At 43.8% G+C, this 27,234-nt stretch overlaps 1 protein-coding gene across 4 annotated transcripts in view; it reads right to left on the reverse strand.

Annotated features, from left to right (window-relative positions):
* LOC120997250 (cytochrome P450 2K6-like) overlaps positions 1-27,234 on the reverse strand; it is a 127,801-nt gene that overhangs the window by 60,950 nt on the left and 39,617 nt on the right. For all 4 annotated transcript variants that reach the window (XM_040427257.1, XM_040427256.1, XM_040427259.1 and 1 more), the window contains exons 2-4: positions 25,904-26,090; positions 21,283-21,445; positions 10,671-10,820 (exon numbers count right to left, since the gene is read on the reverse strand). In XM_040427257.1, the coding sequence (XP_040283191.1) occupies positions 10,671-10,820; positions 21,283-21,445; positions 25,904-26,090 (500 nt within the window). The remainder of the gene's footprint in view (positions 1-10,670; positions 10,821-21,282; positions 21,446-25,903; positions 26,091-27,234) is intronic.

Here is a 27,234-nt window from a genome sequence, read left to right on the forward strand (position 1 = left end):
TATCTTCTTTGTCGGTCTGCACACTTTCTTAAGCCCCAGCAGTTGGCACCTGTGTTTCGTCATCATCCGAGACGGGCTGCGATGGTCCTCCCTTGTGCTCATCTTGAAAGATAAGTGGTTGGGCATCGGTGCACTCAATCTCTTCCACTTCTGGGGCAGGGCTAGGTGGATGGCCCTGGGAAACCCTGCTAACAGAGTCATCAAAAAGCAGAAGAGCCTGCTGCATGACTTGGGGCTCAAAATGCTTGGCTGATTTGCAAGGGGGTGAGGTGAAAGACTGATGGACATCGGCTGCAGGTGCCAACTGTGGTCTTTCAGCAGGAGACTGGGTGGGAGACAATGTGAAGGAACTGGATCCACTGTCAGCAATCCAATCTACCTGTACTTGTTCAGGCCTCACCATTCGTAGAGCAGCATTAGGTCCGACCAAATACCGCTGCAGGTTTTATCGCCTACTCGCACCTGAGGAAGGGGTTTCACTTGTGCGTGTAGCTGGCACAGATCGACCACGTCCTCTCCCTGCAACAGGAGCTAGTAGTGCAGTGTAGACCTGAAGTAAATATATCTTTGCACTAAATGGCTGTATTTCAAATGGCTGTATTTCATATCCCTGATTCAAACCCCTGTATGTAGAGGATGTATCTCATAGGGCCTGAACCAGTGTAGGCCTGAATTCAATATTGGTGCACCAAATGGCGGTATTTAAAATCTCTGAATCTAACCCAAATGTATTAAGGGTGTATCTCACAATGACATCTGCATGAAAGGCTGCCAACTAATTTTTTTGTGCCCAAACGAGTGTTTGTTTAACAACTGAATTTGACAGCAGTATATAAGCCTGTAATTTCACACGTGATGGCTGTATTTCAAATGGCTGCTGCAAGGCCTGAAAATAGTGTTTTTTGTCAAAAAGAGTGTTTTTCAAACCCCAGAAAATGATTGGTGTATTTCTAGCTTAAATTGCACATCGACTAATCCAGATGTTGTAGATTGCCAAAAAAGTATTTTTTTGGTAACAGAATATGAAAGCTGTATATATTAAACTTGAATTTAACACTTGCTGATCTGGAAAATACAGTTTTTTTGAAGAAAAAAAAGTTCGTTTTTCAAACCCCAGAAAATGATGGGTGTATTTCTACCTTAAATTGCACAGTGACTAATCCAGATGTTGTAGTTTGCCCCCCAAAAAATGGTGATTTGCAGTGTCCCAAAATCTCAGATGCAGTGCTGGTGCACTGAGCATGCATAAAATGGCCGCCGCCGCCACTCACCTAACTAACAGAATTATAAAAGTTATTTTTTTTTTGGTCAATGGCCTCAGGGCAGGGTAAAACGATTGTGCCCTGCACCCACACCACTATTTCTCTGTAGATCGCTGAATTAGATTCTCTCCTATTCTCTCCCTGAAATCACAAGTCCAGCTGCATCCTCTCCCTACACTTGTAACAGCAGAGTGACGTGCAGCGCTATGGGACTGAAGCTTATATAGAGCCTGGGTCACATGCTGCTCTGGCCAATCACAGCCATGCCATTAGTAGGCATGGCTGTGATGGCCTCTTAGGGCAAGTAGTATGACGCTTGTTGATTGGCTGCTGCGCAGTCTTTCCAAAAGCGCCAAGAAAGCGGCGAACACCGAACCCAAACTTTTACGGAAATGTTCGGGTTCGGGTCCGGGGTCCAAAAATCCTAAAGTTTGGTACGAACAGTTCGGGTTCGGTTCGGGTTCGCTCAACCCTATTCTTAACCCAATTTTAGTCGTTTCTGAAATCTCCTTAGATGTTTTCTCTGCTTGATGAATGCCAATGATTTGACCCTTCTCAAACAGACTAACATCTTTTCCACGACTACGAGATGTGTCTTTCGACATGGTTGTTTAAGAAATGAGAAGCAACTCATTGCACCAGTTGGGGTTAAATAACTTATTGCCAGCTGAAAGATAATCGCCCAGTAATTATCCAATAGGAGGCTCATACATATTTGCTTAGTTAAATCTAAGTGGCGACTTTTTTTTGGAGACAGGCAGTGTATATATATATATATATATTTATTTAAATAACAATGACAGCACATCAACACTCCCAAAAAATAAATAAATAACATTTCAACTGTGTTTGCATTAACCCCTTCACGCATTATGATGTTCCTGTATGTCAAAATGTGTGAGGGGATGTATGAAGCCGGCCTCTACAGCGGGCCTGCTCCATAGGCGGCGGGTGCTGGCTGTTTTATACAGTCATCACCTGTCCGCCCTGACAGTGAGCAGCCATTGCTCCGTCCCCATCATTTAACCCCTCAGGTGCTGCAATAAACTCTGATCATGACACCTGTGAGTGAAGGCAGTGAAATTGCAGGGCTCAGATCGGTAGCCATGGCAGCCTTCAGCGCTTCAGGCCTTTCATGGCAATTTCCATACTGAGCTATGCATGAGGCACAGCTCAGAATGGATGGAGCAAGAATCCTATTCACCATATTAGATCTCTATTAGGGTGAATAGGAGAGGGGATCAAAATATCCCATGTATTAGCACCCTATGGGGGCTAATAGTAAAAAATATAAATATATATATATATATATATATATATATATATATATCAATATATTACAGTTTAAATCACCCCTCTTTCCCAATTTTACATGTAAAAAATAATAATAATAAAAAAAAGATATATATATTGTAGCGGGATTAGCTCACAGGACCGCCGTCTCCTGGGATAGACGGGCGCTATAGGCACATAAAACACAGTCCAGTCCAAGCAAGTATGGTGCAACTGGCCTCAGCCAGTTTTATTGACTTTTGCAGAAAAAGAATTAAACAAGACAGTTCAAAACAAATGAAATACCTGGCCGTCTGGCCACTACTTCTAGACAGGTAGTAGTCCCTAACTACATGAAACTGAGCCTTGTGCCCAGCTCCATCAACAAAACACACTGTTGTTTTTACTCACACATAAGGGTTCTTCCCAGGAGCAGAGAGAGATCAGCTAGTGAGCTGTTTGCCCTTTTATAGCACACTCAGGTTCCAAGGTGATTAGCCACAGTTACACTGAATACCTGGAGTGGCTAATTGGAGCAGGGACCCACCCAACTCTCCCTGCTCCAAGCAGCCAGGCCCTTCTAACCAGGTTTTTAACAAAACCCTTGCAAAGAGAAAACCTAGTTTTCCTTGCTGTCAATTCCCTGGCTGCTTTTTAGAACGTATAGGACAGGAACCTAGGTGAAATGTAGACTCCTTCCACCACTTTCCCCCTGGTCCTGTCACATATCCTCCCCCCCTGTTTCGACCTTGGGGTAGGAACACTCTGTGCCCTTAAACAGTACATCCTGGACAGGGCATCTGCGTTTCCAAGCTGACGCCCGGGCCTATGTTCAACTGTAAAACTATAATCTTGAAGAGACATGAACCATCGGGTCACTCGCCTGTTTTTCTCACGGTTTTGGCACATCCATTTAAGGGGGGCATGGTCAGTTACCAGTTTGAATGTTCTCCCTACCAAATAATACCTGAGAGCTTCTATGGCCCACTTAACTGCCAAACACTCCTTTTCTACAATGGAGTATTTCTTTTCATGTTCATTTAACTTTTTACTCAGGTATACTACAGGATGCTCTTCCCCAGCCCTTACTTGCGACAACACAGCCCCTATACCAACATCCGAGGCATCTGTTTGCACAATGAACTCCTTTTTAAAATCTGGTGTGACTAACACTGGGTGGGCACATAGAGCCTGCTTCAGGTTCTGAAAGGCCTGTTCTGCTTCCGTGGTCCATTTGACCATGGTTGAATCCTTCCCTTTTGTAAGGTCTGTTAAAGGGCTCGCAATGCTGGCAAAATTTTCAATAAAACGCCTATAATAACCAGTTAAACCTAGGAATGCTCTGACTTGTTTTTTGTTCAAAGGCCTTGGCCAGCTCTGGATGGCTTCCACTTTGTTTATTTGAGGTTTTATAACTCCTCGCCCAATCATGTACCCCAAGTACTTTGCCTCTTCTTGCCCAATGGCACATTTTTTTGGATTCGCTGTTAACCCTGCTTCCCTAATAGAATTCAGGACGGCTTCTACCCTGGGTAGATGACTTTCCCAATCCGTGCTATGGATTATCACATCATCTAAATAGGCAGCTGCGTATCTACGATGTGGTCTTAAAATTTTGTCCATCATCCTTTGAAATGTGGCCGGGGCCCCATGCAAACCAAAGGGAAGGACTACATACTGAAAATGGCCATCAGGGACACTAAAAGCAGTTTTTTCTTTGGCCCCCTCAGTCAATGGTACTTGCCAGTAACCTTTTGTAAGATCTAATGTGGTAAAGAACCTAGCATTACCAAGCCTATCAATCAGCTCATCCACTCGAGGCACTGGGTAAGCAGCAAACTTTGAGACAGTGTTCAGTTTCCTGAAGTCATTACAGAAACGTATGGTGCCATCAGGTTTGGGAACCAAGACTATAGGACTAGACCAGTCACTATGGGACTCCTCTATAACCCCTAACTGAAGCATTGTTTGGACTTCTTGGGAGACAGCTTTACGTCTAGCCTCAGGTATTCTATAAGGCTTTTGGTTGACTCTGACCCCTGGTTCGGTTACAATATCATGTTCAATTATATCTGTTCGACCAGGTAGCTCAGAAAATACATCTTTATTTTTTATTACAAACTCCTTTGCCTCTTGGGTTTGAGATCCTGACAAAGTGTCTGCAATTTTTACCTCTGGTATCTCAAAGCTACATTCCTTTTTCCCACTGCTGTAAGCTGCTAACACCTCTCGGTCCTTCCAGGGTTTGATTAGGTTCACATGATAAATTTGGTAGGGCTTACGTCTACCTGGTTGGTGAACCCGGTAATTCACCTCTCCGACCTTCTCAACTATTTCATAAGGTCCTTGCCATTTGGCCAAAAATTTACTTTCTACTGTGGGGACAAGGATTAATACCCTATCCCCAGGGTTGAAGTTTCTTACTTTAGCCGACCTGTTGTAAACCCGGGACTGACTCTCCTGGGCCTGCAGCAAGTGTTCTTTTACAATGGGCATTACTTTTCCAATCCTTTCCTGCATTTGGGACAAGTGTTCAATCACACTTTTGTAGGGTGTAGCCTCACTCTCCCAGGTCTCTTTGGCAATATCCAAAAGACCCCGAGGGTGCCGACCATACACTAGCTCGAACGGAGAAAATCCGGTAGATGCTTGAGGCACCTCCCGTACAGAAAACATAAGATATGGTAAAAGACAATCCCAGTCTTTCCCATCCTGTGCCACCACTTTTCTGAGCATCCCTTTTAAGGTTTTGTTGAACCTTTCAACTAATCCCTCCGTTTGGGGATGATAAACTGAGGTACGCAAGTGAGTTATTTTCAACAGTTTACACAACTCTTTTGTAACCTTTGACATAAAGGGCGTCCCCTGGTCAGTGAGTACTTCTTTAGGTATGCCCACTCTAGTAAACATCTGGAACAACTCCTTGGCTATCACTTTTACAGAGGTTTTCCTTAGAGGTATTGCTTCAGGATAGCGGGTAGCATAATCAAGGACAACCAAAATGTATTGGTGACCTCTGGCAGACTTAACAAGAGGTCCCACCAAATCCATTGCAATCCTCTCAAAGGGAGTTTCAATAATCGGGAGTGGTACTAACGGACTCCTAAAGGTCGCTACCGGGTTGTGTAATTGACACTCTGGGCATGAATCACAGTATTCTTTTATCTCTTTATGTACCCCGGGCCAATAAAACCTCTGCAAAATCCGGTCTTTGGTTTTTTCATAGGCCAAGTGCCCTCCTAGCACATGTGAATGGGCTAGATCCATCACCTTTTGGCGATGCGATTTTGGGACCACAAGTTGCTCCACAACCTGCCCATTTTGCTCATCAACTCTATATAAGAGTTCATTCTCTATAGAAAAATGGGGAAATATTTTCTCTACCCCAGTATCTTGAGGTACCCCATTGACTACTTTCACACTTTGCCATGCGTGGGTTAATGTTGGGTCCCTGAGTTGAGCTGTCCCAAAGTTATCATTGGAGACTGGCAAGTCAGGGAGACCAATTTCCGGGACATCATCAGTATCACCTGCAAGCACTGCTAAGGGAAAATTCTCGGTTTCACTCTGGGTCACCCCTACTGTTTGCACATTTTCAGTCTCAGCCAGGGGAATGGGATCTACAGCAGACCCACTTAAACACTTATCAAGCATATTCCACATTTTCCAAAACAGAGGAAAATCACACCCCACAATGACAGTATGCAACAGACTGTTTACAACCCCCACTTCATGGGTTACTTTCCCGCACGGGGTTTCAAAAGAGACTATAGCAGTGGGGTACTCTTTTGTATCCCCATGTATGCAGATGACCCCCATCTGTCTCTTTTGCAGCTTCCTAGTGTCCACCAGGCTGCCATGCACAAGAGTCCCTAGACTACCAGAGTCCAACAGAGCTTGAACTGAGTGTCCTTCAATCACCAAGCTGCAAGTTTGTCGCTCCATATCTGGGGTCGGCAAGGCAGAGTAGGCAGGTCCCGCAAACAATGACCTCCTCCACCCATTGTCACACTCCATAGGCTCAGCCAAAGGACAGTTGGCAGCCACGTGGCCCAGTCCTTGACATCGCCAGCAAACAATGTTTTTGAACGCCCAAGGCTGTCTAGGGCTAACTGGCTTAAGAGGTCTGGCTAATAGGTCGGTCTCAGTTCCTACTTTACGGCCCTCCCTCGCCCCCTTTAGATTAGGAACAGTCTTACCGCGATCAGTAGACTTCTGGCTCCCTAGGGCCGGCCAAGTAGGAGAGAGGTCTTGGAGATACTCCTCTGTGTTCAGATACCGCTCCACTAGGGCGACGAGTTGATCCACATCCCTGGGGTCTGCTTGTCCCACACAGCGCTGTATCCGAACTGGTAGAGCACGAACAAACCGGTCCAGGACCACTCTTTCCACCACCTGAGTGGCTGTAGATACCTCTGGCTGTAGCCATTTTTTAGCCAGGTGAAAAAGATCATACATTTGCGACCTCGCTGGTTTATCCAATTGGAAAGTCCAGTTGTGCACCCGCTGGGCTCTGACTGCAGATGTTACACCCAAGCGAGCGAGAATTTCTGCTTTCAGTTTTGGGTACTGTCTGGCATCCTGCTCACTCAAATCATAGTAGGCTTTCTGTGGCTCCCCACTCAGAAAAGGAGCAAGGGTGTCTACCCACTGTTCGGCTGGGAGTTTCTCTCTTTCAGCGGCTCTTTCAAAAATGGTGAGGTAGGTCTCCACATCATCCCCTGCTACCATTTTTTGAAGGGAAGCTTTCACTCTCCTCCCCACAGAGATGGATTCCTCCTGGACATGGGGCCTTTCAGCCAGCACCGCTATCTGCTCCACCAGACTTTTATTAAGCGATTGCTGTTCTCTGAAACCAGCTTGCGTAGTCTCTATGAACAACCGATTGGTTTCCTGCTGGTTAGCATTCGCCTTTTGGAGCTGTATGTTAGCCTGGATCAGCTGTTTCAGCACTTCCTCCATATCTGCACTGTTTGTTTTTTTCAGAACAGCAGACTTAACCCAGGACATAAAACTTGCTGGATTTTTGTGCCAGCGCAGCCTCCACCATATGTAGCGGGATTAGCTCACGGGACCGCCGTCTCCTGGGATAGACGGGCGCTATAGGCACATAAAACACAGTCCAGTCCAAGCAAGTATGGTGCAACTGGCCTCAGCCAGTTTTATTGACTTTTGCAGAAAAAGAATTAAACAAGACAGTTGAAAACAAATGAAATACCTGGCCGTCTGGCCACTACTTCTAGACAGGTAGTAGTCCCTAACTACATGAAACTGAGCCTTGTGCCCAGCTCCATCAACAAAACACACTGTTGTTTTTACTCACACATAAGGGTTCTTCCCAGGAGCAGAGAGATCAGCTAGTGAGCTGTTTGCCCTTTTATAGCACACTCAGGTTCCAAGGTGATTAGCCACAGTTACACTGAATACCTGGAGTGGCTAATTGGAGCAGGGACCCACCCAACTCTCCCTGCTCCAAGCAGCCAGGCCCTTCTAACCAGGTTTTTAACAAAACCCTTGCAAAGAGAAAACCTAGTTTTCCTTGCTGTCAATTCCCTGGCTGCTTTTTAGAACGTATAGGACAGGAACCTAGGTGAAATGTAGACTCCTTCCACCACTTTCCCCCTGGTCCTGTCACAATATATATATATATATATATATATATATATATATATATTTAAAAAAAACATATTAGTTATCGCTGGGTCTGAAAATATTAATATTAAAATATAAAAATATAATTCCTGTACGGTGAACGCCATAACGGAAAAAATGAAGAACACATGATTCGCCATTTTTTGTCATCTTGCTCCCCCAAAAATTTAATAACTGTGATCAAAAAGTAATCCATACCACAAAAATGCCCTCTTACACCTCTGTAGACCAAGATATAAGAAAGTTATGGCTGGCAGAAGACAGTAATGCAAAGAAAATGTAGATTTTTATTTTTTTAAAGTAGTAAAACAAACGTAGTAATCTTGTACATTTATGCTGCTAAAATTTAACCACCCCCCAAATTTCCTTTTTTTTTTTTTTTTTTTTCTGTAAGCAATGACATTCTGAATTTTTTAATTTCAAACGTGTGGAAACTGAATACATGTAAACTGACGATTGAGAGGCATTAGTAACATGATGCAAACAGCAGCAGCCATACAGAACGTGATAATAGGCAGACAGACAGCAACAGTGGTAAGATGCGCCACAACCAACATTGGAATCAGTTGGAATGTGAAAATCCTTCTGAATCCAGGCTTGGTTCATTTGGACAAAAGTGATGTTTTGGACATTGGCGGAGGACAATTTGGTTTGTTTGGGTGATGAAGACACTCTTCAAGTTGAAATTGGAGGCAGAGAAAGAAAGAAGATAGAGAGCATGTGTGTCAGTGTTCCAGTCTGCCTGCCCAGAAATCCATGGGGTCAGGGAACTGTGTGCGCGACAGATACTGGCCATAGTTTAGGTAGGCCTGAGGGCGGAGCTGTCGACTTTCTGACTGGCTTCAGCCAGGCGCGGCACAGGGAAAAACTGCTCCATCATGTTGAAATGGCTGCTGCCACTACTTCTGTGGCCTTTGCTGCTCATGGTGATGTAAGACCCCAGAGTGGTGTTACCACTCCTGCACCCTTCTACTGTCTTTATTTTGTCCAGGTCCTCCACAATGCGCATTCCTATTTTGTTATGTAACTGTTCATATGTAATGTGCCCGGTTCACCAGCAGGTGGCAGAAAACAAGGGAGAGCTGTACTCTCCATTCCATTCTAACCCTCCTCTGGAGAGAAGTGGGACAGTCCTACTTCCTAAAGGAAGAGTGGGATCAGAGGGAGTGTAGTTTACCCCCTGCTGGATGTGCCCTCGCCAGCCGGAGCACCCTAAGCTCTGCTGGCCATGGAGGCAGAAGCCGAAAGCCTCAGGAGCCAGGAGTAAAGTTCCTTGCCTGAAGATAAGTCTGACTACAAAGTGAAGTGCAGCCTAGAGAAGAAGCCAAGTTAACAAGTCAGCTTGTCAAGTACTGCAGAGTGAGAGAAGGATAGAGCAGGGTTGAGTTTGCCTGCCAGTTTCATGCTGAAGCCTGCTGGAACCAAGACAAAGCCTGTAACTGTTGGAAGAAACGTTTATTCAAAGTAAATCTGCTGTTAAACTTCATTAGTGATGAGTGGCAGGGGCTATATTCGAATTAGCGATATTTCACAAATATTTGGGTGAAAATTCATCTTATATTCGCGAATTTCAGATTATTTTCTTGATTGCGAAAAATCGGCAATTTAATATTCGCATAATGCTCTCGAAATACAGGTGTAGGTCTGGAGAAAATGGTTGGCACGGCAGAACATTAAAAATGGCTTTATATGCAGTTAGAGTGCTCCAATATATTCGCCATTGTGCTAATCGGCACTAATGATGCTAATATTTTGGCGCAATACGTGAAACTTCACATTTTAACAGGCCTGCATGCACCAGAGAGCCTCAGCAGCTGGGAGAAAGTGTTGCTTAGAGGCCAGGCAGTAGCAGCTCATCCAAGACGCCTGTTGAGTGCTGAAGCCATTTGAAGAGGCCACAATGTTTGTCAGATGGGACAACTGTGGCATGAACGACATCATTCCTCTCATATTATTGTCTGGTAGAGACACACCCCAAAAGACCTGCAGCTATAATTGCAGCAAAGGGTTGTCCTTCAAAGTGTTGTCCTACAAATGCACACCACACTCCAAACATTTTCACTTAATGTATACCTACTAGTTTGTGTTGTTCTAGCACATAAAATCCCAATAAAATAAATTTAAGCTTGTGGATGTATTGTAAGAAAATGTGGAAAAGTATATACACAAAGAGAGAGAGATGGAGATAGATACATATATGTCATATATATATACTGTATGTTTCGAAATGAGAATTAAAACCAATGGGAACATGTGTCAATCCTATAAGTCCCATGGACTTCAGTGACACAAGCCATGCCCAATCATGATCAGCTTTACTTCACATAAGGATCCCCTCTCCTCCAATAGGCGGGTGTCTGAGAGGTGGATATTCCATAAATGTCTTTGGGCAGAACATCCCTTACACAACTCTAGTTACAGTATGGAACCAGTACTTTATGGGGTGATGTACTACTATGGAAATGATGAATTTCCATCACTGACCTTGATATGATCTTATCTTCTGGATTAAGCATTCAGATTCCTCAATGATCCTGTCTTCTATGGTTTTTCTTCCCATTCCATAATCTCGTAAGGTTGAGAGCGTAAATCTTCTCATCACTTTCCAGTTCTCTCCATTGGAGAAGACAACACCTGAATGGAATAAATATGCCAAACTGTAATTTACAAAGGGGCCCTGATGATGGGAACCACATAATGCTGGTGATATTATGTAGCAATTGAATTGCAGCATTATCTGAAAACGATACAGTGGTGTCCTCACTTAACTGCTCATTTATCTCAAGATGTCCAGATCTGTGTGACACGAAATGTAGTGCCTAACTAATTCTAACACAATATCTCAACTACAAATACCTAATGTACCTGTAATACAACTGTTTAGACAGCAGGTAGCACATTATATTACTAGCTAATACCTGGATACGGAGTTGTTAGGTCAAGACCTGGTAATGGAATTACAACTGTGAAAATAGGATGGGTACACATCACGTTTTTGTCTTACGTTTAACGTATGCAAAAATATATACAGTATATGTTAAACGGATGCCTCAGATGGATGGAATACAGTTCCGTTGTAGAAAAAAAAAGTATGTATTAAGATTAGGGATCAGTGATGGCCAGTTCGCAGTGTTCGCCAACGAACACATGTGGGCTGCCATCTTGGCTCACAAGTCCGGCGATGCACAGGTAAGCCCTTACCTGTGCCTGTGTCGGGAGCCTGTCTGAAACAAATGCGGTCAGCAGGCAGTTGCGAGAACGGCCCGATGAAGGCCGCCGGTGGCTGTTCTATGAACTGCCTGCTCCCGGTGACCACATTTGTGACCATCACTGTTAGGGATGAGCGAACCCGAACTGAAAAGTACTAAACTTTGCGAGTTCGGGGACCCAGGTTCGGTGTTCGGGTGATTTTATAATTTTCTATTATAACATGGTTATATCGTAAAATAATAGCATTCTTAAGACAGAATGCAAAACAATATGGCCATTTAGGAGTTAAAAAAAGGTTTTTTTGGAACCTTTTTGAATATTGGCACCACATTTGCTATGCGCCAATACTGTGGAACACTCACTGTCAATATATAGAGTCCTTAAATATCAGAAATAAAGGGTCTAGCTATGACATTACTTAATTCTCTTAGGATACGGGGGTGTATGCCATCTGGTCCTGGTGATTTGTCTAATTTAATCTTTTTAAGACACCGCTGTACTTCTTCCTGGTTTAGACAGGGCACTTTTAATGGGGAATTTACTTTTACATTCTTTTCCTCAGTGAATACAGTGAAAAAATATTTAATAGCTTTGCTTTCTCCTCATTGCTGTTATCACTCCTGTAAAGGGCCGACACCTTCAGATTTATACTTTTTACCATTTATATAATTGAAGAATATTTTAGAGTTAGTTTTACTCTTTGGCAATGAATCTCTCAGACTCTAGTTTGGCTGCTTTTATTTCTCTTTTACCTATTCTACTTTTTTTCCTATAGTTATGCAGTGCTTCCTCGCTACCCTCCTCTTTTATGGATTTAAATGCTTTATTTTTGTCATTTATTGTTTTCTTTACATTTCTATTTATCCACATTTGTTTTTTTTCTTGTTCCTTACCCTTTTATTCCCATAAGGTATGTACCTCTCATATAACCATAGTTCCAATTATAACCATGTATTTTTAAGACAGAATGCAAAACAATATGGCCATTTAGGAGTTAAAAAAAAATCACCTCATCCACTTGATGGCGCTGCAGCAGTTTCTTCTTTATCTTCACTGAACAGGACCTGCCAAAGGACCTGCGATATGCGTGATGACATCACCGCACCACATTGTGACGTTATCACGCATATCGCAGGTCCTTTGGCAGGTCCTGTTCAGTGAAGTTAAAATAAACTGCTGCAGCGCCATCAAGTGGATGAGGTGATTTTTTTTTTAACTCCTAAATGGCCATATTGTTTTGCATTCTGTCTTAAGAATGCTATTAATTTCCGATACAACCATGTTATAACGGAGAATAATAAAGTGAAGTTCGGGTCCCCATTGACTTAAATGGGGTTCAGGGTCAAGTTCGGGTCCCGAACCAGAAATTTGACCTGAAGTTCAGCCATACCCCGTGAACCCAACCTTCCATGGGTTCGCTCATCCCTAATTAAGATATACCTTTTTTGCCAGACTATGCTTTTGCATCCATTTTGTTCCCACTGCATATATTAAACGTAGGGGAAAATATGCATAATACGCATAATACTGTCTACTGAGCTTCTGTATATAATCATATCATGTGTGATACTGTCTGGTAAGTGTCTAATCATATTCTCTGTGATACTGTTTGATGAGGTGTGTCATGTGTGATACTGTCTGCTGAGCTGCTGTATCTAATGGTATTGTGTGATACTGTCTGCTGAGCTGCTGTATCTAATCCTAAATTACATAGTGGAAGGAGAAGGGGCCCGGCAGCACAGAGTATTTCAGGAGAAGAGTCTGCTGATCTAATTCCTATTGTGGCAGAAGCAGGATCCTCCCAGCAGTGTGCAGATCTTGTGGGAGGTCACAGACTGACAGTTACATAGTGGAAAAATCAGAGTCCCCATCAGCACAGAGAATTTCAGGAGAAGAGTGTGCTGATCCTATTGTGTATGATGCTGTCTGCTAAGCCATGTATCTAATCCTATCATGTGCGATACAGTCTGAAAAAAGGCATCTATCTAATCCTATTGATACTTTCTGCTGAGCTGTGTTATGTTGAACTGCTCTCAGGCTTCCATTCTTTTTTTTTGCACATGCATAGTGGCAGATAGCAGACGCCAGTAGAAGATGGGGATCGTGCACAAGTGAGGAGAGTAGAGATCGTCACACATGGCCCTAGCAACTACAACTACCAACCCCCTTTTCCTCTACTTTCTCTTTCATTATTCCCTCTGGCCAATCATCCAGCTCATGGGCAGGTAGGAGGGTGAATAAGCACCAGCCACCAAACATCCTCTTACCTTAGTCCACCATCCTCCAGAGGGTCCACAAGCAAAAAGTGAAAAGTCCATGACCCCCCCCCCCCTCACACTAGTATCCTGCATTTTACTAAGTTTACAAGGACAGTCCTAATTGTATTCTTCCTTCCATATTCATACTAGTTTAGACTGACCGCTTTTTACTTCTGTTTGTACAGTACATACTGGATGTTTTAAACTCTTTTCTGTATTTTTAGACTATCCTACAAGGATCTTTGAGCCTACTGGCACAGAAAACCAAACACCACACACAGGGTCACAGAGTTAAAGCAAATAGAAAAAAAATCAACCACTAGATTGACAAATCTCATAGTTCCCCCAGTGCGGCTCCAATTTCCTTATCTACATACTTTGTTTTCACCTTTGGACACCTTGTCCAGTTCTAAGAAAGCCACAGTTTTATTGCACTGTCTTATCTCAATTATGTGTCTGTTGTGCCCAGTGCTATCCTACAGTAGGTGATACTATCTGCTGAGCTGTTGTGTCCCTAGAAATTCACATTGCCCCTATAGTGTCCCTAATAATTGTTCCAGTAGTGCCCCCAGTATTAGTGACACATTTAAAAAAGAACATCAAAATACCACACCTCCACTGTGATGACAAGCTTATTTCAGGTGTTGCCTGATCCCGAAGAGGGCAATGGTGATGAATGACTAGGGTTGAGCGAACCCGTAGAAGTTCGGGTTCTCTAGATTCGGGGCGAACTTCAGGTGAAAGTTCGTGTTCGGGACCAGAACTTGACCCGAACTTCACCCCGAACCCTATTTAAGTCAATGGGGACCTAAACTTCACTTAATTATTTTCCGTTATAACATGGTTATAATGGAAAATAATAGCATTCTTAAAACAGAATGCTAAATAAAATGTCTATTGAGGGGTTAAATAAAACAAAACTCACCTCATCCACTTGATCGCACAGCCGGTATCTTCTATTCTTCAGGACCTGCAAAAGAATCTGCGGTGACGTCACTGCGCTCACCAAGTGGTGAGTGTGATGACGTCACCGCAGGTCCTTTTGAAGGTCCTGAAGAAAAGAAGGTACCGGCTGCGCGATCAAGTGGATGAGGTGAGTTTTTGTTTTGTTGTTTTTAACCCCTCAATTTTATTTAGAATTCTGTTTTAAGAATGCTATTATTTTCCGTTATAACCATGTTATAACAGAAAATAATAAAATCACCCGAACACCAAACCCGAACTTCAGTGAAAAAGTCCAGGTTCGGGTCCGGGTACCCGAACTCGAAAATTTTGGTACGAACCCGAACTTTGAAGTTCTGGTTCGCTCAACTCTAGTGATGACATCATCACTCCACCTACATCCTGACACAGGCAGATGCAATGACGTATTTGCTTTGCCTAAAACCCGGAGCAGGAGGTCGTGATTATGTCATCACATCATGACTGACTGTGCCGCCCTAAGGCCTTATGGGCTTCAGGCCTGTGGCCTATGAAAGCAATCGGCTGGGACGGGAACCATAGCCTGAAATAGCTGATAAAAGGAAACAATAGATCATATTCCCCTGTCCAACAGTCATCCTCTCCCCGGTCTGAAATGGATGATAGCGGGGAGCAATAAATTGCACTTACCAGTCCTATAATCAGCCTCTCACATATAATAACGGTAGTCAATAATACAGAAATAGTTGCTCAAAAACACAAAATATCAAAAAAAGGGGATATGTAATGCAAAGTAAGTCCAAATAGATAGTGGTAATGCAAAAAAAGCTACTACTAGTGATAGCAAATAATAGTAAAAAATAAACAACTATAAGAGGCGCGACACTTTAGAGGTATTATCATTTGAGCCAGAATAATATTCGGAGTAGCTGTGTGACATCCTATTGGGAGAGTCGAGGAGAAGGTCCATATAGTAGAGTACAATAATGTTACAGTAAAGCATATACAGTATATCGCATGGGCATGATTGAATATTATTGGCAAAATTAGATCAGGACAGGATAATAGTAGCTAGAGATAAGCGAAGTTTGGAAAAATTTGATTGGAACAATTCGCCAAAGTTCTTCAAGAAATTAAATTTGTTCCAAATTTTGTCACTAATTGTCACTACAGGTGTAATTTATCGCCATCTACATCACTGTGCAGCGCAAGACTCATAGCTAATCCCTTCTGTTAGCAGTGGAATTACTGTGCATCAGTATTACAGGTCAATAAAAGCATCAGGTTTAATTTATCGCTGTGTACTTAACCGTGCAGTGCTCCAAGATTCAAGTAGTGGCCCCATGACAGAGTGGAGATGGTGGCAGCAGCAGCAGTAGTGGCCCCATGACAGAGTGGGGATGGTGGCAGCAGCAGCAGCAGTAGTGGCCCCATGACAGAGTGGGGATGGTGGCAGCAGCAGCAGTAGTGGCCCCATGACAGAGTGGGGATGGTGGCAGCAGCAGCAGTAGTGGCCCCATGTCAGAGTGGGGATGGTGGCAGCAGCAGCAGTAGTGGCCCCATGACAGAGTGGGGATGGTGGCAGCAGCAGTAGTGGCCCCCTGACAGAGTGGGGATGGTGGCAGCAGTAGTGGCCCCATGACAGAGTGGTGATGGTGGCAGCAGCAGCAGTAGTGGCCCCATGTCAGAGTGGGGATGGTGGCAGCAGCAGCAGTAGTGGCCCCATGACAGAGTGGGGATGGTGGCAGCAGCAGCAGTAGTGGCCCCATGTCAGAGTGGGGATGGTGGCAGCAGCAGCAGTAGTGGCCCCATGACAGAGTGGGGATGGTGGCAGCAGCAGCAGTAGTGGCCCCCTGACAGAGTGGGGATGGTGGCAGCAGTAGTGGCCCCATGACAGAGTGGTGATGGTGGCAGCAGCAGCAGTAGTGGCCCCATGTCAGAGTGGGGATGGTGGCAGCAGCAGCAGTAGTGGCCCCATGACAGAGTGGGGATGGTTGCAGCAGCAGCAGTAGTGGCCCCATGACAGAGTGGGGATGGTTGCAGCAGTAGTGGCCCCATGACAGAGTGGGGATGGTGGCAGCAGCAGTAGTTGCCTGACAAAAGAGTCGCAACGGAGGCGGCAGCAGCAGCAGTGGCAATAACCGTGAAAATAGTGGCCCCATGACAGACTGGGGACGGTGGCAGCAGCAGCAGCGGCCCCATGACAGAGTAAGGATGGTGGCAGCAGTAGTGGCCCCATGACAGAGTGGGGATGGTGGCAGCAGCAGTAGTGGCCTGACGAAAGAGTCGCGACGGAGGCGGCAGCAGCAGCAGTGGCAATAACCGTGAAAATACTGGCCCCATGACAGACTGGGGACGGTGGCAGCAGCAGCAGCGGCGGTAGTGACCCTATGACAGAGTGGCGAGGATGGTGCAAGCAGTAATAGTGGCATTAACTGTAACAAAAGTGGCCCCATGCCAGAGTGGAGGGATGGGCAGCAACAGTGGCAATGAGTTAACATCACTATTTATGTTTCTGTTCTTCTGATACGTTAGAAAAACGTATGAGTCTTAGATGTTATAAATTGTCCTGTCCACAGAACTGTGATATTGATGTGATGTTGGTTTAATGTTATGCTGATCATGTTGAGTTGAGACAGTCTCCACAGACTGGGGTTTGTCACGGGCAACTGGTATCGTGTCTCATGGCTGAGTTTTGACAAGCGGCTTGGGGCGTTCCCCACATGCAGCGAGCACTGCAGTCAGTTGTCTACTCACATTGTTAAGTCCGAATTTGAGACAGACAATCTACGGACACCGGGGTTTACTTTTGAGTATCTGGTCTGCATGTCTCACGGCTATGTTTTGGGAAGCGGCTCTGGTCGCTGAGGGAGTGCAGCTAGCTCTTTAGCCCCATAACCAGAATTAACAAACTGACTGCATGAATTATACATTATTGTCAGTTTTGTTAAATATCTGTTAGGGCAACATACAGTAACTTGAGTGGAGAATTCTTCATTTTTTTAAGTGGGTTTTAGTCAGGGCCGTATTTCCCATTAGGCACCCGAGGGCCGGTGCCTAGGGAAGAGCTTAAAAAGGGGGCGGCAGCAGCAGAGAGAGTTTAATTTCATTTTACTTTTGAATTTTTTTTACACTCCAACCCCTTCCAACGGGTTAATGTTGTCACCGGTGGGGCGTTTTTGACTGTAGCGCTCTGCAACAGCATTGACTTTAGAGCAGGACTTACAATGCAGTTGCTGAAGGACCTGTGATGTCATCAGTGCTAGAGGCAGAACAGAGAGGTGATGAAGGACCTGTGATGATGTCATCACCATGTGATCTATGTAGGAGGGGATGGAGCTCAGAAGTGAAGAGCATAAGTTCCCGTGATTAGGCCTGTGAGGATGTCTGTGAAATGAGAAGTAAGTATAGAAGAGATGGATTTCATGTGTGGGCCATGTAAATGCTGGGAAATGTAGTTCTCTCCTCTTATACCCCTGCTGTGCCTGCAGAGGTGTTATTTACCTGGGACTGTATGTTAAAGGATGTAGGGGGAGAGAGTCATGTAATTTACATGGGACTGAATATTGGAGGTGGCAGGAGGGAGGGATATATATTTTTTTTACATGGGTCTGTATATCGGAGGTGGCTGGAGGGAGCGATCTAATTTACATAGGACTGTATATTGGAACCGTCTGGGGGGTGCAGTGATATTATTTACCTGGGACTGTAAATTGGAGCAGCTGGTGGAGGTAGTGATATTATTTAAGGCCCATGCATATGACCGTTGGTTGTTTTGCGGTTCACAAACTGCGGATCGGCAAAAAAAACATCCGGCCCCGAATAGAACAGTCCTCTCTTTGTCCATAATGCAGCCAATAATAGGACATGTTGTATTATATTTTTGTGGACATGTGGACATACAGACAAGGAATGCACCCAGAGTCATTTCCGCAGTCCCATTGAAGTGAAATGTTCCGCATACAGGCCATAAAAAAAAAAAAAAGAAAAATGGAACGGACACGGAAAAAAAATATGTTCACATGAGCCCTTACATGGAACTGTATGTTGGAGGGGCTGGGGAATATAGGAATGGTATTTACATGGGACTGTGTGCTAGAGGGGCTGACAGTAGTGGAGAGATGTTATTTACACAGAACTCTATTTTGGAGGAGGCCGGGAGAGGGAGGGATGTTATTTACATGGGACTGTATGTTGGAGGCGGCTGAAGGCAGGGGAGCGATGTTATTTAGGCTAAATGCACACAGATATAAAAAAAAATGGCTGACTGATGGCTGTTTAAGTCATGGCTGTAACGTGGCCATTTTTACATCAAATTAAAGGAGCTATTTATGTTTTTGTTTTTTCTGTTTTTTTTTACAACCAGTGAATAGCAGCCTTCAAAAATAGTAAATCCTATTTTTGGCAGTGAAATCAATAGGACCATTTTTAACGGCCATTTGGACAGGATTGCACCTGACTAATGGCCAATAAAAACAGGTACACTGAGGGAAAAAATGGCATTTCAGGGGTTAACAGAAAAGTAAAAACAATACTCCCCTCAACTTCTTGGACACATGGGTACATTCACTCCTCACTGGATGCAGCAGGACCTGCTCTCCCAGTGTAATGAAATGACATGATGACACTGTGTGTATCAGGTCCTACTGCCTCTAGTGAGGAATTGTTAAAAATAAATGCTGGGGGCCACTATGGAGGCAATATTAATGATGGGTGCCACTATGGGGGCATTATTTGCAATGGGGCCACTATAGGGTACATCATGCATACTGCAGGGGTTGGGAATAGCCAATGAAATTCATCTATTTGCACAAATGGTTGAAAATGGCCATTGAGAACTGACAGTGTGTCCATTCTTAAAGAGTAACTGCCATTTCACTACCAAAAATGAAATTCCTAACATACAGTATGTGATGCTGAAGGGAAGATATTCATGAAGCTGCATTTTTCGGCTAATTTTACCTTTCTGATATCTGTATTCAGCCCTTAGCAACCATATTTCTCTGTGCCTCTATTTCAGCAACTTCCTCTGCTGCTCTTCCTGTGATGATCTTTGCCCTTCCTTGAGGCTATCCTATTTCCCTCACTTCCCATAAGCCCTTGCTCTCCTCACATGAACTAGCAGGACCAATCAGAATGCAGATAACTTCCCACAGTACCCAGAGCAATGTGTATCCTCACATACAGCTAACCAGAGACAAGCCCTGCAATTACATTAAATCAGTAAACATTTATTTTAGCCTCTTAATAGCCAGCTGTCCTTCATTCTCTTCCAGACTGACAGGGAGGGGAGGGGGGCTGCTTTAGCTGCTTATATCTCTGGATTGGTACCAGCTAAAAATATGGGCTTTGTATTGTCTAAAAGCTGACATTCCAAGAATGACATATATCTGTTCAGTACAGGGGAAGATATCAATGATAGAAATTGGGATGCTGTGATTGAAGCTGGAAGTGAAAGTAAAAGCATATTTTACTCACGATTATTCCCGACTATTTCTAACAGTGATTTCTCCTCTGTTGCTTGGACTAGAGCTGTCATTCTGGTCTTGTATAAAAGCCTGGACTGCATATTTCTAGATGCTACCATTGAGAAGATATCACCATCTAAAGCAGGCCTCCACTTTCTGCCCCAGCCCAGCTCAAGGCTGTTAGGGCTGAGGTCCTCCTCCCCGAGCTCAAGCATCTCTTGTTATAATACGGAGAAGATTGACTGCACATGGTAACGCTGTGAGATGAGAGCTGCTGAATAGGAAAGTAGCATGCATTTGTGGGAGTTATTAGCAGGTAACTGAAAATGATCACATTTTATTTTTAAAGCACAAAAGCACTTATACAGCAGGGTGTACTATACCATTAGGGAATAAAAAATGAAACGGCAGTTACACTTTAAAGGGTTTCTGTCACCTGAAAAATGGGTATTAAGCTGGTGACATTAGCGAGTGTGAAAGTAGCCTTATTTACATGGAACTGTATGTTGGAGGGGGCTGGAGAGAGGGTGTGATGTTATTTCCACTGGATTGTATATTGGTGGTGGTGGGGCATTATAGGGGCATTATAAATAGTGGGGGCACTACAGTGGGAGCATTATAATGGTAAGGGGCATCATAAATCATTGGGGTGCTACAGAGCACAGTGTCAACACATGGGGCGTCACCATAAAGTGGCATGAGAAAACTGTGCTACTCATTTATTGTTAGAGCATGATGCAGCAAGCGCTGCATCTCTCAACGACCCGCACACCCTCTCCAGCAGTGAGGGTCAGTAGAAGGAAGCTGTCTTTCCATCCCATCGAATTCAATATTGTCTAGTGCTCCTGACTCTCCTCCCACTACTACTCCTCGTCACTTGTATCGACAGCAATCGATCACCGTGGAGATGGCAAAAAGACAAGAGTATGTGTGCACTCACCCCATGGCGCAGAAGCTGAATGTGCACCTGATCAACTAATGTGCAACTGGCAACTAAGCCAGTTCTACTTTACACCAGTTTTGATAAATCTCGCCCACTGTCGGGGCCTGGAACAAATATCCTACAGTTGCACTGGTTGACAGACTCCTGTCCTGAGTCCAGCGCTGCATTAGTAAGTGTCAGGACTCAGGAGGACCTGTGCTACTTTATGACGCTAGCCAGCACTATGAAGTTCTTGACTTATTCAGCGCCCGCCCCACCCTCAAACAGTTTAGGGCTGAAAGAGACATAAAACTTACCATATCCTTTTGTTGTTTCTTTAAAAAGCGGTGAAAGTGGTCTTTCGGAAAAAAAATCTGAATGGTTGATTAAAGCATCTTTAATGGTATCATAACCACATAGGACAACAGATTTTGACATTCCTGTCTGGATGCTGAAGACTGTGCCGTACTCCTTAGCCAACTGTGAATACAAGAATGATTATAAAGTTACCAGGTGCCACAAAAAAATGATTTTCCGCCCTCCATGGACTGTATGTCTATAGCAGGTGCCTGCTTATAGCTATTTAAAGTTTAACATACAATATTCTTACAAGTCCCAGTAGACATTATAGACCAGAGATGGACAGGTAAGGGCGAACTATAATTATGGCTAACTGCGAATCAGTAACTTCAGTCAAAGAAATATAGATGTGTTCGCTGCTGCAAACTTTTCAGATGTAAAGCCCAACTAACCCTAACCCAATAAACCACTACGTTGTGATCATCCATATGTGCATTCCGCAAAAATATAGAATATGTCCACAGAATGCGGATCACGGACCCATTGAAGATAATGGGTCCTCAAAAAATGAGGACATCACAACATCCGCATCTGTATTTTTTCAGATCCAAGGTTTTTGGGCCACAAAATGGATATGGTTGTGTGCATGAGGCCTAAATGAGACAAGAGAAGGTTTAGTAGGCAAGCTTTGCCTGTTTACTGATGACAGAAAAGTGTGCAATAGGGAAGTTATTCCTGGAGGTGTCCAAGATATTGAAAATATTTCAATTTTACTTGGGAAATGGTCAAAACAGGAGAAACCGCAGTTTAATGTTTTAAAATGTAAAATAATAACCTGGGGTGAAAGGATCCTATATCTGAGAATCATTTGGGCAGTTCTGTGTTAGGACTTTAGAAGAGAAGGATTAAGGCCTCTTTCACACGGGCGAGATTTCCGCGTGGGTGCAATGCGTTAGGTGAACGCATTGCACCCGCACTGAATCCGGATCCATTCATTTCTATGGGGCTGTGCACACGAGCGGTGATTTTGACGCATCACTTGTGCGTTGCTTAAAAATCGCAGCATGTTCTATACTGTGCGTTTTTCACGCAACGCAGGCCCCATAGAAGTGAATGGGGCTGCGTGAAAATCAAGCAAGTGCGGATACGGTGTGATTTTCACACATGGTTGCTAGGAGATGATCGGGATGGTTATAATGGAAAATAATCGCATTCTTAATACAGAATGCTTAGTAAAATAGGGCTGAAGGGGTTAAAAAAAATAAAAAACATTTTAACTCACCTTAATCCACTTGTTCGCGCAGCCCGGCTTCTCTTCTTTCTTCTTCTTTGAGTAAAAGGACCTGTGGTGACGTCACTGAGCTAATAACATGGTGATGATCATGTGACGGACCATGTGATGAGCGCAGTGACGTCACCACAGGTCCTTTTCCTCAAAGAAGAAGAAAGAAGAGAAGCCGGGTTGCGGGAACAAGTGGATTAAGGGGAGTTAAATTTTTTTATTTTTTTTTAACCCCTTCAGCCCTATTTTACTAAGCATTCTGTAATAAGAATGCTATTATTTTTCCTTATAACCATGTTATAAGGGAAAATAATAAAATCTACACAACACCGATCCCAAGCCCGAACTTCTGTGAAGAAGTTCGGGTTTGGGTACCAAACATGCCAATTTTTCTCACGCGCGTGCAAAACGCATTAAAATGTTTTGCACTGGTGCGGAAAAATCGTGCACTTTCCCGTGACGCACCCGCATCTTATCCGGCCCAAATCCATGACGCCCGTGTGAAAGAGGCCTTAGGCCTCTTTCACACGGGCGTTGCGGGAAAATGTGCGGGTGCGTTGCCGGAACACCCGCGATTTTTCAGTGCGAGTGCAAAACATTGTAATGCGTTTTGCACTCGCGTGAGAAAAATCACGCATGTTTGGTACTCAAACCCGAACTTCTGTGAAGAAGTTCGGGCTTAGGATCGGTGTTCTGTAGATTGTATTATTTCCCCTTATAACATGGTTATAAGGGAAAATAATAGCATTCTGAATACAGAATGCAAAGTAAACTAGCGCTGGAGGGGTTAAAAAAAAAATAAAACAATTTTAACTCACCTTAGTCCCCTTGATAGCGCTGCCGGCATCTCCTTCTGTATTCTTTCTTTAGGACCTGGGTAAAGGACCTTTGATGACGTCACTCCGGTCATCACATGGTACCTCACATGATCTTTTACCATGGTGATGGATCATGTGATGACCGGAGTGACGTCATCAAAGGTCCTTTACCCAGGTCCTAAAGAAAGAATACAGAAGGAGATGCCGGCAGCGCTATCAAGTGGACTAAGGTGAGTTAAATTATAATTATTTTTTTTTAACCCCTCTAGCGCTAGTTTACTTTGCATTCTGTATTCAGAATGCTATTATTTTCCCTTATAACTATGTTATAAGGGAAAATAATAATAATGATCGGGTCTCCATCCCGATCATCTCCTAGCAACCATGCGTGAAAATCGCACCGCACTTGCTTGCGAATGCTTGCGATTTTCACGCAGCCCTATTCACTTCTATAGGGCCTGCGTTGCTTGAAAAACGCAGAATATAGAGCATGCTGCGATTTTCACGCAACGCACAAGTGATGCGTGAAAATCACAGCTCATGTGAACAGCCCCATAGAAATAAATGGGTTGATATTCAGTGCGGGTGCAATGCGTTCACCTCACGCATCGCATCCGTGCGGAATACTCGCCCGTGTGAAAGGGGCCTTAGGGGTCGACAACTTCAGAATGTGGCCAATGTAGCCAGGTCATAAAGAAAGCAAGGAGGATGCCTGGCTGCATAGCTAGAGGTATAACCAGCAGAAAGGTAAATTGTGATCCTGCCGTATAGAGCTCTAGGCACACTGCATCAAGAGGACCGTGTTCAGTTCTGGAGATATCACTTACAAAAACAAAGGTAAGATACAACCAGTCCAAAGATGAAATACAAAAATAGTAGAGGGTCTTAAGCATAAAATTTATCAAGAAAGACTTAATGTATCGAGCAGGCTGCTGCAATGCTGCAATCAAAAAACTTGATTCGGCCGATTCACCAAAGTTCGACAAGAAATTTGATTCGTCCTGAATTAATTTGCCAGCAATTGCTATAAATCAGGTATATACCTGTATGTCATGGTGGCTGAGTGAATGTATGGAGTGGGCTGCAATGAGCCCACTCCAAATGTGGTGGGTGCCGGCTGTATCATACAGCCATCACCTGGCCACAATGACGGGGAACAGCATGGCTGCCTCTGTAATACCCCAGAGTAGTATTACCATTCCTATACCCTGCTACAGTATCTAATGTCTAACAATAATGTCATCTGTGTATTTATCCCAGGTCCTCCTACAATGTGCATTCCTAATGTTGCTATCTTTAGATATTTAGATATTATATTTTAGATAGAATTTACCATTCCGTTCTCCCTCCCCCTTTTGGGAAGAAGTAGGCTAGTCCCATTTCCTACCAAGAGAGGGGCAGCAGGAAGTGTCTAGTCAGTCTAAGTCCGGGCTACGTCAGATCCAGACTGGTCATGATACAACTGCTAGGGGAGGCCCCCCTGCTGCAGCAGGAGTCTCTCCAGAGGAAAGCAGCTCATACAGCACCTCGACTCATTGCAAATTTACCTACATAGTGTCATGAGGGGGTCAACAGCCAAAGGCACCCCACTCACAGATCGAAAGCCCAACTGCCAAAATAGAGCAGAGTTTAGCACAGCAGAGAGAAAAATAAGAGTACTCAAGTTTACCTGCCAGTTTATGCCAAAGCCTGCTGCAACCAAGAGAAAGCCTGCATATTGTTTGGATGCAAGTTTACTCAAGTAAAGCTGTTGAACTTTATAAAGGTCTGGACTCGATTTATTCTCCATCTCCACCACTACTCATCACCTTTATTGCTTCGGAGCCAAGCCTTGGGGAGCGACGGTATCCAGGTAGGAGCACCGTGAGACACACTGAAAACTATTGAGGTCGCACCACACCACTCGGCATTGCGATAAACCTGGGACACGATCGGCTCTGGGGGAGGCACGTTGCACCTGGACGCTGCAGAAGACTTCCAGGCCTGCCATGGTAAGTTCCCTGCTACCCTGCTATTAAAAAAGTTGTGGCTATTGGAACGCGAGGTTAAAGGGGTTTTCCAGGATACAGCAACCAGTTCTCATCAACTATAATGTGCCACTTTCTGACCGATATTGCCAACACCCAGTCATCTTTTACTTTGTTATGCTGTATTTACCATGTTAGGATTTTGGGAAGTCCTGTAAAATTTTGATTAGACTTTTTCATATTTGAAGATATTTCCTAGATTTTTCCTTTCATTTTTGGCCTCTTATCACATTGAATCCACTGTTTCTTTGGGTCTATCTACTGCCATCACTGTTAAGCAGCTGATCTCAACCAGTCATCCAGAGATTTGCCCATCAGCGATCACTGCATTATTGGGCATTCAGATGGATGGGTGTACATGCAATGCACACAGTATGGTATGAGGGCAAGATTTGTCCTCATGAAAATATTACGGAAACGGTTAGCTTTCTCCTCAGAACTGGCCTGTTAACAATTCCTCCATTTCCTTATTACATGATACCCTGTGAACAAAGTGGTCATTTATTATTACCTTCATAAACGTTTTATGAGGTCTTCTTATGTCCATTATGTGCATATTTCCAATGATCGGTAAAGGCGTTGGTCCAGGTGGGAAATGTTCGTTCTTTCCTTGCTTTTGATTCTTGAAAGCATTGACCAAAAGTAAGATGACGATGATGGAGATGAGAACCATGACCAGATCCATGGTGAATGTAATTCTGTAAAAAATTGAGATGAGAGACTCAGAACCAGATTATGTTTAAAAATAATGAAAGGGGTTATCTGGGAATGATAATGATGACCTATCCTCAGGATAGATCATCATTATGACATCAGTAGCGGTCCAATTCCCAGCACCCCTGCCGATCCGCTGTTTCAGGGAGCTGCTGCGCTCACCGGAGCGATGCAGGCTCCTGGCAGCTTTCCACGGACAGTGCCATCCTTTGTTTAGCATCTGTGCTTGGTATTGCAGCTCAGCCTCATTGACTTGACCAATGTACAGTGATGTCACTAACAGCTGATCGGCGGGCGTCCGGGGTGTTGCAACCCCACAGGTCTGATACCGATGACCTATCCTGAGGATAAGTCATAAATATCTTTTCCTGGATAACCCCTTTAAGATTGGGGCTAAAAGAATGTTCATGACTGTATATATTTTATGTTTTTACCAATAAACACATCCTTCTATTCTACATTCGTCAGTGCTCTTTTTTTATCTTTTATTTTTTTTTTTCATTTTTATTTGTACAAACTACAAATAAAGGAATGTTAAATGTAGAAATGAGTGACAAAAGTCCAAAATTATTACCCTGACCCAGCCATTCAGATAGCTGTGGGCTCAATTTACAATGCTGTATATTTTCTTATACTTATTGACCTATTCTATCCTGTTTATTCCTGACCACTCACTGTCACTTGTACATTCCTGCTTTGCCTATTGGATACTTAGCTGACAACTGGTCTTTTAAGTGCAACTCTTTAAGTGCACATATTGAATTATACCAGGATGTAATATTATGGATATGGAATCCACTCTGTCATCACTGCTAGAGATGAGCGAAGTTTTAGAAAATTAGATTCGCTGCTTTGCCGAACCTTACAAAAAAATTTGCTTTGTAACGAATTACTTTGTCACGGAGCGCATTTCTTTGTAAGTAGCGGGTGCAATGACAGGGAGCTGCGATAGCGCCACCACCCGTTATTGTACCCCTCAGATGCCGCGTTCATACAGTACAAACCAAAAGTTTGGACACGCCTTCTCATTCAAAGAGTTTTCTTTATTTTCATGACTATGAAGGCATCAAAACTATGAATTAACACATGTGGAATTATATACATAACAAACAAGTGTGAAACAACTGA

The sequence above is a fragment of the Bufo bufo genome, chromosome 4 (genome assembly GCF_905171765.1).
Source record: "Bufo bufo chromosome 4, aBufBuf1.1, whole genome shotgun sequence".
Lineage (NCBI taxonomy): Eukaryota > Metazoa > Chordata > Amphibia > Anura > Bufonidae > Bufo > Bufo bufo.